Genomic DNA, 18355 nt, shown 5'->3' with positions numbered 1-18355 from the left:
CAAGTGCTCCAGCGGGCGAACGATACCGCTGCTCCCCCGCCTCTGTCTGTCATGATTATTTCCTATTCATCCCTTTCGTTTTGCGGTCTCGTGTCTTCCTCTTGCTGTCGGCTTACCAGGCAGCAACTCATACACCACCCCACCACCGACTCTCCGGTTTTGTGGCTCTGCTCGGAGGCCTGCATGTTCGACGAGGCGTATCGTCGACTGCGTTTACACGCCCGATGAGGACGTCCATAAACAAACGGTGCACACTCCCCTCCCCTTCCCCCCCCCTTGTGTGTTACGCTCCTCATCCTCGCGTGCCCCGCACGGCTGCTATTCCACTTTGTTTTATTATTCCGGTGTGTTCGTTTCCTTTTTTGCTCTCCCCTCCCCTCGCTCGCCACCACCACCCCTGGCGGCCCTATTCGCATTGTTGTACGTTTGGTTGCTGTTGTTGTGCCGTTGTCTGTGTTCTCTTGTCTTCCTTGTCGTGGGATTCTCTCTTGCTGGCTTGCGCCGCGCTCTCCCTCCCTCTCTCCCTCTGTGTGTGCCGGTGTGTGGATGATGTACACACGTGCATGTGTATGGTATGGGCATGTATTAGGTGTATGTGTGCGCGTAAGGCTGCCGGTATTTCTCTTGTCTATGTACCCTGCCGGTGCCGCTCTCCAAGGCACAGCGGTGCAATCGAGCAAAGGGCAATAAGGCAACGGCCGCATCGACGCTCAGCTGCTATCCCTCCTCTCCTTTTCTGCCACTTGAGGGTAAGGGAGGCCATCGCATTCGTTCGCCACGCAGCGGACACATCGGACAAAAAAAAACGCGGATCGCACGCGTAGCGGAACAAGGGTCACAGAGGATGCAATGAAATGATCGACGTGATGGCCGCACATGCTCACCATCATCGTCGGTCTCCCCCTGCAGCAACATGGTCCGCCGGTGCCACTCTTACACATAATGCCTTCCTCTTCTCGTATCATACGCCTTTCCCTCAGCACTTCGACTTATCGCCCGCTTTGGCCGCCTCGTGATGTAAAGGGGTGCACACGCCACCTTTTCCTTTTCTGTGTGTGTGGTCTCCGGCGCACGCGCACATTTTCCGCCTTTCTGCGGTCCTTCCACTGCTTTCGGCCAAATGTCATTGACGTCTGGATGTCTGCAGATATTGAGTATCTTTACACGTCTCCACCCCACCATCACCCACTCGTGCTCGATGGTCTTCACTTGATCCAATCCTCAGCGCCCCCCCCTTCCCTGCCTGAACCCAACCCCGCCCACCCCACCTACGTGCCTCGGCTATCTTGACGATGCGGGGAGGGAGAGTGTGCGCGCGTTTGTGTCAGGTGTTTCCTTTTCTCGTGTGTGTGTGTGTGTGTGTGTGTCGTGTGTGGTGTCACAGCGGGGCAGAGCGCTGCTCTCTGCGTCACGTCTCTGCAGTCGTGGGCCATCGCTTGCTCTTGTGTTTGCCTCTTTATCGTAGCCATCTTGCTAGCAGCCGTGGGCCGCCCGCTGCGGTTCCTTCTCATATATTTTTTGCTACCTCTCGCTCGAGGTGTTGCCTTGACAGTCGTCAGGTGTGTGTGTGTGTGTGTGTCGCGCTGTGGGGGGGGAGGGGGCGGTGATAATACCCCCTCTTAGTCATTCACATCGACAAGGGAGAGACTTGCTTCTTCTCCTCGAAAGAGAAACGGCACTGCACGCAAGCTGACGCGCCCCCATCCGTGTGCATCGCAGGACCCGATGGACAAGCAGGATGACGCCCGCGATGCTGACCACTTGCAGGACATGGAGAGCGTAGCGACCGCCCACCGGGCCTCGGTGATTGGTGCGCCGTCTTCCTCGCTGGTTACGGCATCCCACGCCGCCGCCTCTTCGATCGTGTCCGTGGGTGGCCCGTCGATCTCCTTTGACGCAGGTGCGATTGCACCGCCGGCAAGCAGCACCCACGTCGCCAGTCCGCGTCCTCTTAGCATCTCGATCGGAAGTGATGCATTTGCAAACGCTGGCGGAGCGCTGCTCATGCCATCCGCGGTCGGCCGGCACAACGAATTTCTGCGGACGTACAAGGTGCTTATCGTCGGCGAGGCAGGCGTGGGCAAGTCGAATCTCATGCACCGGTACTGCTACAACGAGTACGACCCGGCGCTGCCCTCCACGATCGGGGTGGAGTTCTGCTCTCGGGAGGTCGGAATTCCATCTGGGCCTGTCGGCGTCACCGAGACAGTCGTGCTGCAGCTCTGGGATACTGCCGGCCAGGAGCGCAACGCGGGCGTCATCAGCAACGCCTTCTACCGCAACGCGGTCGGCGCCATCATCGTGTACGATGTGACACGGCACGAGTCACTGCTGAGCGTTCCACGTTGGGCAGCGCAGGTGACACAGCTGGCGCGCGACAACTGCGTGTGCGTCGTCGTTGGCGCTAAGCTGGACTTGCTGGACGCGAACGCAGCCGCAACGTCGACGACTGCGGGCTCGCTCGAGGCGCTGCAGCAGGAAGCGGATCGCATCTCACACGCGATGGGCATGCGAAACTTTATGACGTCGGCGCTATCAGGGAAAGGAGTGCTGGAAGCCTTCACGCACCTCATACTCGCTGTAGATGCCGTGCAAGCAGCATCGCTGCATAACAACGGCATTTTCTCCGGCAGATATCAGACAAGGTGCAGCAGCCACGTCAGTGGTGCCTCAGTGCGAGAGGCGCAGATGCAAACGGCAGCTGCCGTTGCCTCTGCCTCTTCGGCGGATTTGACGGATGGCGCTGAGGGACGCCGCGGCTGGCCCGACGGAGACGGTGCTTCATTGCCACTGTCACGCGTGGTGTCGACGCCGCTGGTGAGCGGGTATACCGGCGCCTCTCCTTCGGCTGGCCGGTTGCAGCGGCAGCCGTCTTCACATGCCAAGAAGACGCTGGACCTAAGAGGCTTCGGCAGCTCTGAAGCGGGTTCCGGTGCATACGAAGCCTCGCCTGCATGTAGTGGAGGGTGGGGGTGCTGACAAGCGACAAGGATGATGGTGCTTTTTATCTCGCCGCCTTCAGCCCCCCCCACTACCCCACCCCTTTCGGTGTCCTCTCTATTTATATATATGCATCTGTATGTACACATATATGCATACATGTGTATGTGTTTGTGTGAGCGAGAGAGAGAGAGCGCCGTAATGCCGTGCACGTATGGCGTCGTGCAGCAGCTCCCTCTCGCCCACGTCTCCTTATCCCGCGTGCACCCTTTCCTCGTTTTTCCCCTTCTTCGCGCTCTTTGTTGGCTATGTTGAGTGTCTGCGGAAGCGCTGGTGTTATGTATTTTGTGTGTGTGTCGTGGTGGTGGTGGACAGTGGACGGTGGAGGGGCGCGCAGGAGCACACGGGCACACGCGTGCACGCTCTCTGGCATTCTCTGCAAAAGCGAAATCGCGAAAGGAATGGGAGAGACGAGCCCCCCCCCCTCCCGCGGGGAGGGCGGGCGCACCGCATCTCACTTTCTCCGGTTGTTCCGGTGAGGTGGCTCAGATTCAGAGAGGGAGCTGAAAGGAACGTGAAGAGAAGACAGCAGATGCAGACCTGCGTCGGTGTAGAGGGCCTCCAACAGGCGCGTAGAGCTTGTCCTCTGCCTTGGGCCGCTCTGCGCGCGCATGCCAAGGATCACCGACATGAAGCTGCACGGTGCCTTGTCTGCACGCCAATGATCCACTGGTCTTGTCTGTTGCCGCATCTCTCCCCCCTCCTCTCTCTGTTGGCCTATGCCCTTGTCAACTCTCGGCACCTCGAATGCGCGTTGCCTTGTCGATCGGCATCATCGGCACGGCAACGCACGCGTAACCTCGGTAGCAAGAGCATACGCACGCACGCGCATTTCTTTTTGTGGGGCACGGGCGCGCACGTCATGTCGCAGCGCATCACGCCGCTGACGCGCAATCAGCTGCTAGAGCTGGAGGCGCTCGTGCGCAATTTAATCAGTGCCGTCACGCAGCAGCACGTACAGCCGTCAGCAACGCCCGCTTCGGTGGGGGAGCACAGTTGGCCACTCAGCGCTCCATCGACGCCGACGTCAGTGAGTCTCTCGAACAGCGGAAGCTGCGCGAAAGCTTATGCGTCCACGCCGCTCTCAAACGGAGGCGCGGGCGGCGGCCTCTGCGCCGCCTCCTCTTTCCCTGGGGCGCTGCATGATGCACAGGCGTCGCCGTTGCCGGTGGCCGCTCCATCTGACCAAGACGACGATCCTTCGTCCTACCTTGTGGACGGCGGCGTCAGCGACCTCCATCACTGTCTGAATCATCCCCAGCCCGGCCCAGCCGCAGCAGCACCGGCCGATCATGCCGTTCTGCACGGTGCCTTCGTTGACGTGTTTGCCGACCCGTGGACCGCCACGACGTGGCGACTCTACGACAAGATCGAGTATATCGTTTGGTGGTCCTATCGACCGCCGAGCTGCACGAAATGCGGCATGCAGGACGCGTGGATGCCATCCGGCGACGTCGAGTTCCAGTGCGCCTTCTGCTTAAGCGGCGCTGGCACGACTCGCAGCAACGCAATTGTGGAGGACACGACGGCGGCGAAGCAGGATCATGCAGGCATGGAGGACAGCGGCGATGACGACGACGACACCGGCGGCTTTGCTGCCGTTGGAGGCCGCGCCCGGGCAGGGAAGCAGCCCGGCAGCAGCGGCAGCGGTGCAGGCGGCGGCGGCCCCATCGACGCGTACATCTTCTTCTACGAGTGGTTGCAGCGCATTCCCCTCTTAGGACCAGCAGGGCCCATCTCGGCGGCCACCGTAGGCGGCTCAGGCAACCGCGTGGACGGCGCAGCGAGGCCAGCTAACCAGCGTACTCCGGCATCATCGTCGACCAATGGAACGGGCACTCATGCAGGTGTTTTTCCATCGTCCGCCGGCGGCAGCCATCGCGCTGAGCGGCATGGCAGCGCAGCGGCCAGCAACGCTGCCGGCGCAGGAACAGGTGGAGGAACCGGCAGCAGCAGCAGCGTCCTCCTACCGGCGGGCGAGTCGCTGCCGATGGTTCTCCGGGCGGCGTACGACATGGGGACTCTGTTGACGATCCCCGGACTCCCGCGCGGCACGGCACCCGGCCTTCGGGCCGCTGCCTTGTACCTAAGCCTCCTCCTCCATCGTTTTGTGTCGCTGTTCCCGCTATTCTGTCTAGCCGGGCGTATCCCAGCCTCCGCAGCAGCTGCAGGAGCCACAGCATCGGCAACAGTGGAAACTAGCCAGCACCGTGGGCCACACAAGGCGGCGGGGGCAGAGACCCACTGCGCTGACGTGGAGCTGCAGTGGGTAGACGTGGAGTTGATCAGCGCCCTCCTCGGCGTTTCCGCGCCATCCTTCTTTGAGTCGACTGAGGTGTCGTTGCAGCACCTGCAGAACGTCTTCACGGTGGCCGCCGCGTACGGCGTTCCGAGTGTGCTGTGGCATCCGGGGCGCGTTCCAGGGCGCGTGGAAACAATGAAGGCGCTGAAGGAGAAGATGGAGCCGCTCTGTCCCGTGCCATTCGCGGCGGCAGGTGTATCAGGGCTCTGCCCAGAGCATACAGCAATGATCGTCGCGCTCGAGCTCGCGCGGCGGGTGGATGCGCAGCCGATCGCCGTCTCCTCAACCTCGCCTGCGGCAGCGGCGCAGAACGCGCAACGGATTGGGATGTGGTTCGACGCCCTCGGGCTGTACCCCACCCGCAGAGCGTACCGCGATGCGCACAGCTATCATCAGCACGTCGTGGCGGCAGAGAAGAGGCAGGATAGCGGCGACGGCGCAGCCGACGGTGATGCCGCGCAAGACCGCCACGGCATCTTAGCCTCGTGGGAGAAAACGCTGACTGAGTTGGCAGGCATGAAAGACCCGCAACTGCTAGCCGCGGCCGAGCGGCACGCGCGTCGGCACGATGGCAACGTTGACCGCGCCAAGCAGCTCTTCCTCACGACGTCCACCTCGCCCTTCTACAAGCGCTTCGAGTGGATCCTCACCTCTCCGTGTGCGAACGCGCTCCTGCACGTGTTTGCGGCGGTTTTCCGCATGACCCCAATGGAGTTGGCGGACATGGCGCTACGCAGCGGCATCTACCAAGGACCCACGAGCGGCTTCGTCGCCACGCTGCGCACGGCGGTGCTGCGTGGCGCCTACGACGTCATGCCGCTGGCCCGGCGTCTGTCGCCGCTGACGTCGTCGTGGATGTGCACGTACATGGCCCTGCACTCCGGCGACCGCCTGCCACTGCTCACGGCGCTGCGCCAGCTGAACGATGCGCAGAACTCCACACGGGACCGGCAAGCGGCGCTGACGCGGCTGGTGCAGCGCGTTCTCCGCAAGCATCAGGCCCCACAGCTGTACCAGCTGAACTTTGTTCTCCGCGTCACGGACGAAGTCGAAAAGCACTTCAACGGCGTCTACTTCCTGTCGAGCGTCCTCTGGCAAGAAGGCCTCGCCATCTTCACGTGCCTGCGCTCCGGCCGCAAGACGATCACGCTGAACCGGTACACAAATCGCATGTCCCTGTGTTACATGAACGCCAAGGAGAAGCATGTCGACCACCTGAGCATGCACGTCGTGCCCCCAGTGGTGGCGGCGGTGGAGACGGAGGCAACACGGTTGGTGATGGAAATGGCGCTGGGTATCAGCACGGCGTCTGTTGGTGACCCATGGGGGAACGTTGTTCGCAGCCTCGACAAGTGTGCGCGCGTGAGGCGCCGCATGCGAGTACCGATGCTGGCGTCGCGCCTCGACGCACTCGCCTCCATCCGCGAGCACGCCAGCACCGTCGCTCGCCAGCTGCAGCAGTTCCCGTCCTTTTTTGGTGGCGCCGGCGGCCAACTGATCTCGATGGGTCCGACGCTGCTGGGGTGGGGTGACGCAGAGACGTTGCTGGCCTCGGCGCCACCGCTGGATGTTCAACAGCTGCGTCGCGATCTACAGTGGAACTACCTCTGCCTGCCGCACGTGTCGCTCCTCGCAGGGCTCTCTGAAGACCGCGTCGTGGCGATGTACGCGTCGCTGGTGGGGCTCCTAGAGCTGATCCACCTGCGCCTTGTGGAGTCGGTCGCGGCGGCATCTGCAAACAGCACCGCTGCAGCACTCAGCAACTGGGTGGAGGAGTTGCTTTATGTGGACGACGAGGAGCAGCGTATGCAAGCGGAGGTGGACTCGCTGCAGCAGGGTTTTGGCAGTGCGGCAGCCACCGGTTGGTCACCGCCAGCTTATCGCAACAGCCACTCTGGCACGCCGAAGCTGTCACGCAGCCCAAAGTCGAAGTTCTTGGCAGTGTCTGCCTCGACCAACGCACCCCTTGGTGGTGCCTCCTCGGCCTTTGCTGCGTCCTGCGGCGGCGGCGGCGGTGGCGGCGGAGTATGGCACAACAACGGCCGGCCTCGCGGGTTTTCCCCGCCGCTGGCACGGCAGCCCTACACAATGACCCCGCCCTCTGTGGCACCCATCCGCAGCCCTATCCCGCGCTCTTCGACGGCCACCTCGGCCTTCACACCCTCCCACAACGCCGTCTCGACGCCGACAGCGCATCGCTTGCGCACCCCGCCATTGGGGTGCGCACCCAACAGCTGCAGCGGCGGCGGTGGTGGCGGCTGGAGGGCGCGGGACGTATGCGTCGCCGATGGGCTGCCACTGCCGGACCTGGAGCTAGCGGAGAGCACGGCCGACATCGCAAAGCCCACGTCGAACCTGCTGTTAGGCGCACGACAACATCAGCAGCCCCTCAGGGGACAGCGGCGCCGACGGCGCGGTCGGGGCGACAACGACGACGACAGCGACGACGAGGATCGCGGCCTGCCGAAGGCTTTCATCGACGGGGACGTCGACGAGCAGCAGGAGAGGATGCTGAAGAAGAAGGCGACCGAAGTCAATACGGAGCGCCAGCGGTGCGACGACGTCATGCGCCTCCTTCGGCAGGCTCTACCGCCGTACTGGGAAGTACTGCTCGGGTCAGCAACAGACCTCTCAGCGTCACTCCTGTCCACCAGCGGCGGGGACAACGACGAGGACGAAGACGAGGACGAGGCCGAGTCGACTGCCCGGAGCGGCAGGCGGCGCAGGGCGTCGCCGCAGGATCGGCGTGCTCGACGGCCAGGGCCAACGACGGCGTCGCGGCCCACGCGGCGGGGTGAAGGTGGTAGCGCTGGCACGGGCAGGGGAGCTGGTGCCTTGGAGTTGCCCAGTGAAGTCCTCATCACGCACAAGCCCTTCAACGTGTTCCACGCCGAGGAATGCCGGCGGCGTCTGCGCCGCCTCTACAGCTTCATCAGCACCTACGAGCGACGGAGGATCGTGCTACTCCAGCTGGCCGCAGAAGGGAAGCTGCCAAAGATGGCGACCGCGCGGCAGCCGCCGCGGTCGCCGAAGTTGCACAACGGGAGCCCTCTCACCCCGGTGCGTGCCGCAGCCACCGCGGCGGGTGTCGGCTTTTCCACACCGCTGCGTCTCTCGCCTCCGCCGCGGCTCGCGTCCCCCTCGCTGCCACCGAAACCGGCTGGCGGCGATGGTGGCACCGCTGCTGCCCAACGCTCGCCACCGCACTGCCAGCAAGTGTCTCCGCCCATTCGAACAGCTGCCCCGCAGCCGCGCCAACGTGGCGACGCCGCCGCGGGTGGCGATGGTTCACCGCGGCCGTCACAGTCCCTATCCCCTGTCTCGTCGTCGCAGTCGAGCCGCCGCAGCCCGCGACGGCAGCATCAGCATCGCTCACCGCCGCAGCAGTCCAGCGCACGCCTCAAGTCGGCACAGAAGAGTGCGTCTGGTCTCAGCGGCAGCGTAAACCCGAGTAAGCAGCGCAGCAACAAGCACACCTTTGGCGACGTGCGTGGCAGTGGCGGTGGTGGCGCTGGTGCGGCTGCGGTAGCGGTCGAGGACGGCGTCGGTGACAACTTCGCCTTGCCGCCTTCGGAGGTAGCGTGGCAAGAGTCGCGCGTCAGAGCCGCTACTTTGTCGCGAGGAGCGGGGGTGGTGGCGGGAAAGGGGGCTGCCCGTCGGGCCGAGCGCGTGAGCGGTGGAGGCGAGCAGGACAGACGAACATCACCCCCTGGGCGCTGGTGCGACAAGCCGCCAGCGAGCGAGAACGGCGACAACGATGACGAGGAACGCCCCTCGAACAGCAACTCAGACGTTGAAAGAGAAGGTGATTCCCACGCCTGCCGCCAACCCCTCTCCTTCGCGTCGAGCGAGGATGATGAGCAGCAGTGGCAGACGCCATCCATGCAGGTGATGCAGCCGCGGAAGCGCTGGCGAGCGAGCAGTGACCACGAGGATAGTGGCAAGGGCGCCGATGAAGATCACCCACGGCGACGCACAGAGAGCAGAAACGGAGATGGGAGCACATATGAAGCATTATGTGCTGAAGAGCAGCACCGTCGCAAGGCCAAGAAGACGGGTCGGCGAAGACGTCGCCAGGAGCAGACCTTGCAGCAGCACCAACAGAGGAAGCAGGTGTCGTCGCGGTCTCCGCTTCACAGTCATGAGCCAAGCAAGGATGATGCCAGTTGCTCCCCAGAGGTGCGCGCTGGAAGAGGAGGACCAGGCTCTGTTGGCAGTGTATCATCGAGGACCGGATCACCAGGGCTGCCGCCTCGTCCAAGCAGAGCCGAGATGGAGGTCAAGGGCAGCCCTGTGACACCGTCGCAAGCAGTGTCATCGATCCGTGCTCGAGCCAAGCGGTCTGCCTATGCCGCTGCCGCCTCTGCTGCACCGGTCGGAGATGCGGATACCTACGACGCGGACACGAACTAGCTAACTTGCTCAAGCGCGCGTCTCTCTACGTCGCTGTGTCGGTGTGTGATCGGCCTATCCCCTTCTCCCATTCGCCTCCCTAACCCCCTCTCGCCGGCTGTGCGCGTCGTCGCGCACATTTCCGTTGGCGGGAGGCTCATAATCACGAAACGAGGATGCGGGCAGCGAACATTATACTAAAAAAAAAATTGGAGCAAGCAACAACGATAGGCGGCGAATGGCAAGTGTGCATTCGTGTGATGCAGACACGGCGTAGCCCTCGCAGTCCACCACGCACGCGCCACGGTAGACACAAGGTGGCCCACGATGCCAGGAGCTGGACAGCAGGGGTGCTGACGTGGCTCCCAGTGGTCACAGCACGCCGGCAAGTGCCTTTGTACGCTCCACTCACTCACAAGAGCACGGAGCCTCCAGTCATGGTGGCGGTCTCTCTTCCCGGGGCTCAGAATCCCGCACTGGCAGCAGATGTATGGAACTAGAGAGCCTCTGTGTCGTTGTATTCATGTCTCCCTCTAATGTCCATGCGCAACCCCCTTCCTCTGCGCATCCCCTTTTATGTCGGGTCCTCTCCATCCTTGCCGTTCTGCACCATAGCTGTACATGGTCATGCATGCACACACACGCGCACACACGCAACCAAACTGACGCTCATCAGGTGGCATCTGGCTTGTCCTGTTCTCCCTTCGTCTTTCTTCGGACTGACCCTCAGCCCTTCCCATCTCTCTTGCCGTCATTCTGCCTCTGTTTAGTGTGGAGGGGTTTCGAGTTCTTTCTCTTACGTTGCCGTTGTGGTGGTGTGTCTCGCTGGTGCACGCCCACACCCACCCACCACGGTCACAGCGCACGCTCGAACATTGGCCTCTGCGCCCTTTTGGGGAGAGCAAAACACACCTACGCAAACCACACCCGTAACCACACACACGCACACACGTATATATACATATATATAGCAACGTAGGCAGAAGGAAGTGCGGTCGAAAAACTCCTTTCTTTGTGTGTGTGTGTGTGTGTGTGTGTCTTTTATTATTTTTTTCGAGGGGTGGTTGTTGTTTCTTCTTTGGTTTTCGTTTTGCTGAAGGTCGTAGAGTCACGAATCGTGCGAGTCGCGTAACGTTGTGAGCACCTGTAGCACATCGCGCGCGTACAGCCTGTTTCCTGTTGACTACGCCCTCCCTCCCACTCTACCTCTTTGTGTTTAGTTCTTGGGTTTTCGTTTTTTAGAGGGGAGGTCTCCATCGCGTTTTTCTTTGTTCGCTCATTGATTCCTTGCCGCCGCCTCCCCCCCCCCTCAGTCCATCCCTCCTCCTCGTTGTTGTCTGCCAGTTTGGTCGCATTCAAGGGTTAAGGGATCGTCTCACGCACTTTTTCTTGTTCTTCGTAGGTCCTCACCTCCCCTCTCGCTCGCTTGCACAGATACGCACGCGCCCTTTTCCCCCTGCGACACCATAAGTTTTGCCCTCCTCCTCCGTCGTCATATATGGACCCTGGAGGGAAGGCTCTACTCTAGCTTTCCTCTCTCCTGTGTGTGTTCGTGTGTGTGTGTGTGTGTTTCGGCGTCCGAGTGAACACGTCGAGGCGTCGGCGAGTCGAGCCTGAGCTGCACAGAGCACCGGTAGAGCAGTCAGCAGCGGTAAACCCGCGGTCGCGCCCTCCCACCTTCCTCTCTGCGCCACAAGAGCACTGGTGAATCACACCAGCACACACACCCACAGGCATATGCATATGTATAGACACGGATATCTTATACACACATCGACTCCATAGTCTCCCAAAAAGATGGTGCGCGCGGTGCTGCAGGCGATGTTGAACATCGGTGGTCTGCCGAGCCAATTCGTCGGCGATATCGCAGAGACCTTCTTTGATGAATACTTCGACATCCTCGTCTACAGTGAAGTGCTGTACGTGCTCATAGTCTTCCTCGGCCCCAGGGCGATGGAGAGTCGCGAGCCGTATCGGCTGAAGTACCTCATTGCCGCGTGGAACCTAGCGCTCTCCTTTCTTTCCTTGTGTGGCACTATCGGCGTTAGCATCATGCTCATGCACTCGCTAGAGGAACGTGGCATGTACGAGACGACCTGCTACCTCGACAAGAACCTCTACGACGGCGAGCTCACCTTCTGGCTCTTCGCGTTTCTGCTCAGCAAGATCCCAGAGATGCTTGACACGGTCTTCCTCGTTCTCACGAAGAAGCCTATCATCTTCTTGCACTGGTACCACCACCTCACGGTGACGGTCTTCTGCTGGTACGCTGGCTACACGCTTATTGCCAGCGGCGTATGGTTCGCCAGCATGAACTACGCCGTGCACACTGTCATGTACTTCTACTACTTCCTGTGCTCTCTGGGCATGCGCAAGTTCATTCGGCCGATCGCGCCGTTCATTACGGGGGCGCAGCTGCTGCAGATGGTCGTGGGCACGATCATTGTTCTCTACACCTTCTACTACAGCTACATCAGCGAGCGCGGCTGCGGCGTTGACCACCGCACGATCCGCATGGGGCTGTGCATGTACGGCAGCTACTTTGTGCTCTTCGCGACGCTTTTTGTTCACCTTTACATGAAGAAGGGCGCGGCGACAAAGTCCCGGAAGACGGAGACGGCGGCAGCGGCAGCGGCAGCTCATCAAAACGGGAAGCCCGTCGATGGTGCCAAGAACGGTTGCAGCGCTGCGGCCATGAAAAAGCAGTGAGCGAGGGGTAACCGACAACCACGGAAAGGCAGCTGGAAAAAAATGGCCGCTGCCTTCTCCTCTCCCACCCACTCCTGGTTCGCGCGCTTGCTCCTCGTGTTTGCTGCCGTCGTGGGCAAGGGGCATCACGGGGCAAAGGGAATCTGGAAGACGGGAAACAGAGGAAAGGGGGCAAGAGGCTCGCACTCACATGCTCAAACTCATCAGCAGGCGTATACACACGCAGAGACAGACAGACAAAGTGAGTCGCGCCCATGCGCAGCACGGGAAGGGCGAGGAGCGGCCGTCTTCTTTTTTTTTTCACCTTTCCTCCCCTCTCTTTGGCGCTGGTGATCGAAGTGGCCCTCACGACAGTGTGCGCCTGCGCTGTAATGTGTTGTCTTGATCTTCTTCTTGTTTGCTTCTTTTCCGATGGAAAGCTTCACAGCGGAGGAGGTAAGTGCGCTGGCGAGAAGCAGTAACGCGCCACACGCAGTGCTTCGCGTCCGCTTGTGTGTCTGTGAATGTGTACATGCGTACTAGGGGTGGTGATAAGTGCGCCAAAGACAGGTGAGTAGTGATATACCTCGCCTCTCGTCTTCTCCTTCGCGGCTAATAAGGGAAATCAGCTCCACACTCACGGGAAGAGGAAGACAATTTCGGATAGTCGTAAAGATACACCTTCAGCATTAGCCCAGACACAGACACACGCCGCATCGTGTGCACCACGCTGGGGCTCCTCACCCACGCTCGGCGCGATCCTGGCAGAGTTGTAATCCAAAAAAAAAAAACGAAAAAAAAAATGAAAACGAAATACTCGCGCCCACCGGTGCATGAACTCGTTGTCCTACATAAAATACGCCTCCGCTCTGTCGGTCGCTGAGCTTTATGAGGTCTGCATGCCCTTTCGATCAGGACGGCATCCCAGCAGTCTCTTCGGCGGATCCCACATTGGGAAGACTCCGATCAGCCGAGTTGCTGCACCCCCAACGCCACCATCAAACACATCTCTCGCGAACTGACGTAGATCTTCCCGGCGCGTGCATGACGCAGCTCGAAAAGGACAACACAGTATGCGCCTGCCAGAGCCGCTTTCATGGCTTTTCGGCCTGAGGAGGATGAAAGGAGGAAGGGAGGCAGCTCCTCCTCTGGGAGCGGGATGAAGGCGCCTAGGGAGTCCCCGTCTCACATCGCCTACGACGAACTCCGCACCTCGGAGCTCCAGCACCTTGAAGAGAACGTGAGGAAGCTCATCAGCGTCTCTTCGGCGGCGTGCAGAGAAGCTGGCCAGCGAGGTTGTGCCCGTTCAGGAATTCCGCTCTGTCTTGGAAGAGGTGTGAGTTTGAGATGGCCGACTCGCGTGTACCCCCACAGCAGCCCCAGTGATTGCCTTCCCGCCTCGAATACGCGCCATCTTGCTTCCGTGCAGGTTACCCGACTCTCACAGCCTGAAGAGGAGGAGGGGCCATCCTGCACGTCCTACAAGCCGTGCCCGAAACCAGCTTATGGACGCCTACCAGTGGCCAAAGAAGAGCGGAGGGAGCCCCGTTGCACGCGGCACAGGGGAAGGCGATGCACCTTGTCGATCTGTGTGGCGAGATGAGAAGCGAGAACCAGCAACGGATGCGGTGCATGGAAAGTACCCCCGACCAGTGCCCCCGCGCGTTCCCAGAAAGCGTCACTCCTCCGCCGCCGGTGACAGACGCGGATGTCGAGGCCCCTCCCCTCAGTGGCAGCAATCGTTATGGTGTGCCCAGCGCAGCAGCGACCCCTCTCCTTGAATGGGCCCCCACCGTCGTGGAAGAGAAGAAAGGACGTATCGGACGGCGGCGCCCTCATTCTCTGGCCGCGACAAGTCAACAGCTGGCCAGATGAGCAGCGTTACAACGCGGAGGTGGGTCTGGATGTGCAGCCACGGGAGAACTCGTGCTCCACGACTGTGTGCGTGTGGGAGGGGGGGTGACAGATCTGGAAAGGTCATCTTTTTCAAGTGCTTCTTTCCGTGCATCTGCGGCCGCTCTTGAGCCTGTGAACCAGGGACCGCTCCGCGCATCAGCGAAGAGCGCACCCGAATGAGCTTGGCTGTTGGCCCAGAGGATGACGTGGGTGGCAACAGCAACATCGGCCTGCCATCCTATGTGTGCCGCGCGACCCGCCTCTGACATTCACGTGAAGGTCTGCATCGACAGCATCCAACGAACGGGTGGTCGACAGGCGGTGGAGACAGCTCTGCAGGCGCCCCGAATCGCCGCGGAAAAGCTTAGCGCCACCTCGAATGACGACGAGACCGGCACCTGCAACATGTCTGCGTTGGCTGGCGTGGCGCTTGACCACAACTTGGGAACGGTCTGCGGTGGAAAACAGACGTGCACCCAGCTGAGCACCGATTCGTTCAAGCAGCTGACAAGGAGGAAGAGCTGGGACGGCTCATGGGTCGGCTTTGGTGTGCCGCCCGAGTCGTGCACATGCCCCCTCACAAATTTTGTCTTTTCCTCGCGGCGACGCGCCGGCTCTGCTCGAAAACGGTCACGAGGCCTCCACTGCGGTTCCTCGTGGGCGGATCTGCCTCAGAGCGCCCAAAGCGAACTCCGCCTGTGGCGCCAACGGGCAGCACCGAATATAAACCACGTCGCGCCGCACGTCTTTCGGCGTCTGCCGCAGAGCACGGCCTTCACATAGGCTGCAACCCCAGGAGGACGGTGAGGGGGAGGGTGCGCGGTACGCATGCATCCGCGTACGAAGCAGATGGTCGTCACCCGTAGCCGTTAGCGGGCGCCAGGCGCAAATAGCATCTACTCGGCTGGACTCTGCGCGGCTCACTGTGTCTCTTCGGGGATTCACGCCATTTGCAAGACGACAAGCCGCAGGGCATCTATAAATCGGCAGCGCGTCAGCCCTCTCCGCCCTGCGTAAAGGCTGCGCACGCGGTCATGCGCTTTATGCATGGGGATGACTGATCTCCCATACGCTTTCACGGCTCAATACAGCAAGTCGGCCGCTAATCCTACAGACAGCCCTACCCGCAACCCCGCATACCACGCGTGACGGGGTCTACGTAGCAACATGGCGAAGGACACGACGTGATGGATAAGGGCGGGAGCGAGGGGGTAGACCCTGCACTGCCCGTAGAGGTCAAAAAAACGGCAAGCGGCAATTCCGAAAGAGCGGAATGCAGAGGTCAGCCTTCCCCCCCCCCTTGCACCCTCTACCTGGCAACGTCCGACACGTTTGGCGGCACCGTCTATGGCAGGCTAGCAAAAAAAAATGGGGAATGGGGAACCCCCTCGCGTCTACAAATCGCCTTCGCCACTCGTCCAGCGCTTTTTTCTATGATTGCAGGCAAATCTTCGGTAGGAAATATGGACACTTTTTTATGTATGGGTGGGTGGGGGGCGGGAATGGCGCGACGTCAGCACATCTCCCTCTCTTACCTCCCTCATCCCTCATCCCTCCCCTGCGTGAATTTATCTCTCTGTTTTGCCCTCTTGTTCGCACGCATCACGGTAAGTAATTTCTCTTCGTCCGCTCGCATCGCTCTCCTCACGTCTTCGATGCAGTGAGCTGGTGATTCTATGCGTGCTCTTTGAGAATCCGTTCTTCCTCATCACTTTTTTTTTCTTTGGGGGGGTGAGGGGTTCTTGTTTGTTTTTCGAATGCGTTTGTGTGCATGCGCATGTCCTCGGCCGCTGATTCTTTCTCTAACTCTCTCCCACATACCCACACCCACACACCTTCCTCAGTCTCCCTACCTCCCTCTTTTTTGTTTGTTTGTTTTTGCTTCTCAGTTTTAATCATAAGTGTTCGCATTCTTATCTTGTTGGTTGTTGTTTGCCTTGTGTCCATGAATGCGTGTGCTCGAGTGCTTCTCAGCGTATGTGGGTGATTGTAGAAGTGTGTGTGTGTGCGTGTGTGTGTGCTTTTATGAGCGTGTGTGTAGGGGCGTCGTGGCAGTGGCCTCTCTCGCCGCGGCGCTGAGCCTGTGCAGTCGAACGAAAAGCAGTGGCACAGCTGGAAGAGTGGCTGTCCATTGGTAGCCAGGCGTACACAGAGAGACCGACCAAACGTCGCAACCCACACGCCGCTCATGCGCGGCCCCCTCTTTTTGTAGAGGCAACAACAACAGCAACAAAAAAAATGGGAGGAAAAGAAGTCGCCTTCCGGCGCGTGCCCAATGGGATGCGCCCTCCAAACGTCCAGCAGTCCCCCCCCCATCGCGCCCTTTAGAGTGCATGTGTGTGTGTGTGTGTGTGTTTCCTCGTTCCGTGACTCAGGTCGGCGGTTCACGGTGCACTCATACGCGCTGCCGTCTTGCTTTCGCCCTCCTCACCACACTCGTCCTCGCGTCTCTGTTTCGGATTGTTCGTTGCACGTTGTCGGCAAGTCTCCCCACCCCCCTCCCCCTCCCGCTGTCTGTCTGCGTGTGTTCTTTCTCTTTGCTGCGTGATCAGCCATGTGTGTGCGTACGCGCATGTATGTACATGTATACGGGTGGCTTGTTTTACTTCGATTGTTTTCCCACTTGTGTTTGTTTTCGCGCTCTTGTTCCTTTCTCTTTCTCTTTTCCCTCATGCTCTCTGGGTGCGAGTGCGTGCGTGCGTGAGCGGCGACGATGGACATGTCGAAGGCAATGCCGCAGCTTCATCATGAAAGCATATGTACCGATTCGTGGGCGCGTGCCGGCGTGTGGGGTGTGGGTGTCCGTTGGGAGGCATCTGTGGCTCCTACCCTCACAAGCGGAGAAGTGAGAAGGGGGAGCACAAAGGACTCCTGCGCGAATGCCCGTTCCCATACCTCCACTTGCGCAGCTGCCCGAGCCTGCACTCTTTCTCCCGCTCGAGCCTTATTTTTCGTTGTTGTTGGTGGCTTTTGGTTAATGAGATGGCCGCCTGTGGCCTGTCCCTCAAGGCTATGTCGAGTGCGGTGCGCGGGCTTATGGAATCTCTGTTTAGTCGGCAGCGCCGCCGCCAAGAACGACAGTCTTCCATAGCGTTGCCGGTCGTGGCCGCCACTTTTTTCTTTGTTTTACCTGCTGCGGAACTGACGAGGGTGGAGAGAAAATGGGTGAAGCTTCGCGGTGGCGAGATGATGAAACGCAGAAGCAGAGGAGGAAAAAGCGAACACTCAATCTAACATCTGCGTGCGTTTATGGATGCGTGTGCGTGTGTGTGTGTGTGTGTGCGTGTGCAGTGCAGTGCAAAAAGTGGGCGGTAAACGACCCTCTAACAACGAAAAAAAAAAATTAACCGAAAACAAAAACGAAACGAAAAATGTGGCATCAAAGTCGGCGCCGCTGCGAAAAGTGCTTGCGTGACTTCACTGCAAACACCGGAAAAGTAGAACGAGGGAAGGCAGAATGACTTCCCTTCCCCCAACCCATCAGGTTGAAAAGGGAAAGAGAGCAGCTGTGCTCGCATCCCCATCGCTCTGCGTATCGTCGTAAATCATCGGGGTTGCATCACGCGTGTATGTGTGTGTGTGTGTGTGTGTATGTGTTTGTGTGTGTAAACCATTGCGCTCTCCTCGTACTCTCCCTCCAGGACTCTCCCTGTCTGTTCGCCTCCGTGTCGCCACTCGGCACGTCCACGAAAGTCCTTCTCTCGACCAGAGCCCTCCCCCTTTCGCCGCCTCATCACACGCATAAGCATTTCGAAAACACGACCACAAAAAAATATCAGCGAAACGCCACCTCCGCGAAGCGCAGAGCGGCGAACGCGCAAGAGAATCCTTCCCCCTTCCCCTCCCCTCTTCATTTTTTCCATCCCATCTGTGCGCAGGTCACACAAGCTGGTGTGCAAACCCTCTTGTGTGCAGGCAGCTCAACCGCCACCAACGCCTCCTCCCCCCCTCCCTTCTCATCCGCCATTCCCTTGCCCCCTCCCAGCTGCCCTGTTTCTTCTACCTGGCGCTGTCGTTGGCGAGGTGCTTTTCGTCTGGTTCTGAGTCGCATTTCGGAAACCTCGCGAGGCTCTCTCT

The 18355-nt window shown here is 60.2% G+C and overlaps 3 protein-coding genes across 3 annotated transcripts; all 3 read left to right on the top strand.

Annotated features, from left to right (window-relative positions):
- Positions 1–1725: 1725 nt before the first annotated feature.
- Positions 1726–2979, top strand: LINJ_14_0820 (guanine nucleotide-binding protein-like protein; the record flags this gene model as incomplete). The annotated part of the gene is made up of 1 exon (XM_001464224.2): positions 1726–2979. One exon carries the CDS (start codon positions 1726–1728, stop codon positions 2977–2979), a length of 1254 nt encoding a protein of 417 aa, XP_001464261.2.
- Positions 2980–3862: 883 nt separating this feature from the next.
- Positions 3863–9715, top strand: LINJ_14_0810 (conserved hypothetical protein; the record flags this gene model as incomplete). Its single annotated transcript, XM_001464223.2, has 1 exon — positions 3863–9715. One exon carries the CDS (start codon positions 3863–3865, stop codon positions 9713–9715), a length of 5853 nt encoding a protein of 1950 aa, XP_001464260.2.
- Positions 9716–11491: 1776 nt separating this feature from the next.
- LINJ_14_0800 (putative fatty acid elongase) lies at positions 11492–12403 on the top strand (the record flags this gene model as incomplete). Its single annotated transcript, XM_001464222.1, has 1 exon — positions 11492–12403. One exon carries the CDS (start codon positions 11492–11494, stop codon positions 12401–12403), a length of 912 nt encoding a protein of 303 aa, XP_001464259.1.
- Between the last annotated feature and the right edge of the window lie 5952 nt (positions 12404–18355).

Source organism: Leishmania infantum, chromosome 14 (genome assembly GCF_000002875.2).
Source record: "Leishmania infantum JPCM5 genome chromosome 14".
NCBI classification, from domain to species: domain Eukaryota; phylum Euglenozoa; class Kinetoplastea; order Trypanosomatida; family Trypanosomatidae; genus Leishmania; species Leishmania infantum.
This window is presented reverse-complemented; position numbering and strand designations above follow the sequence as displayed.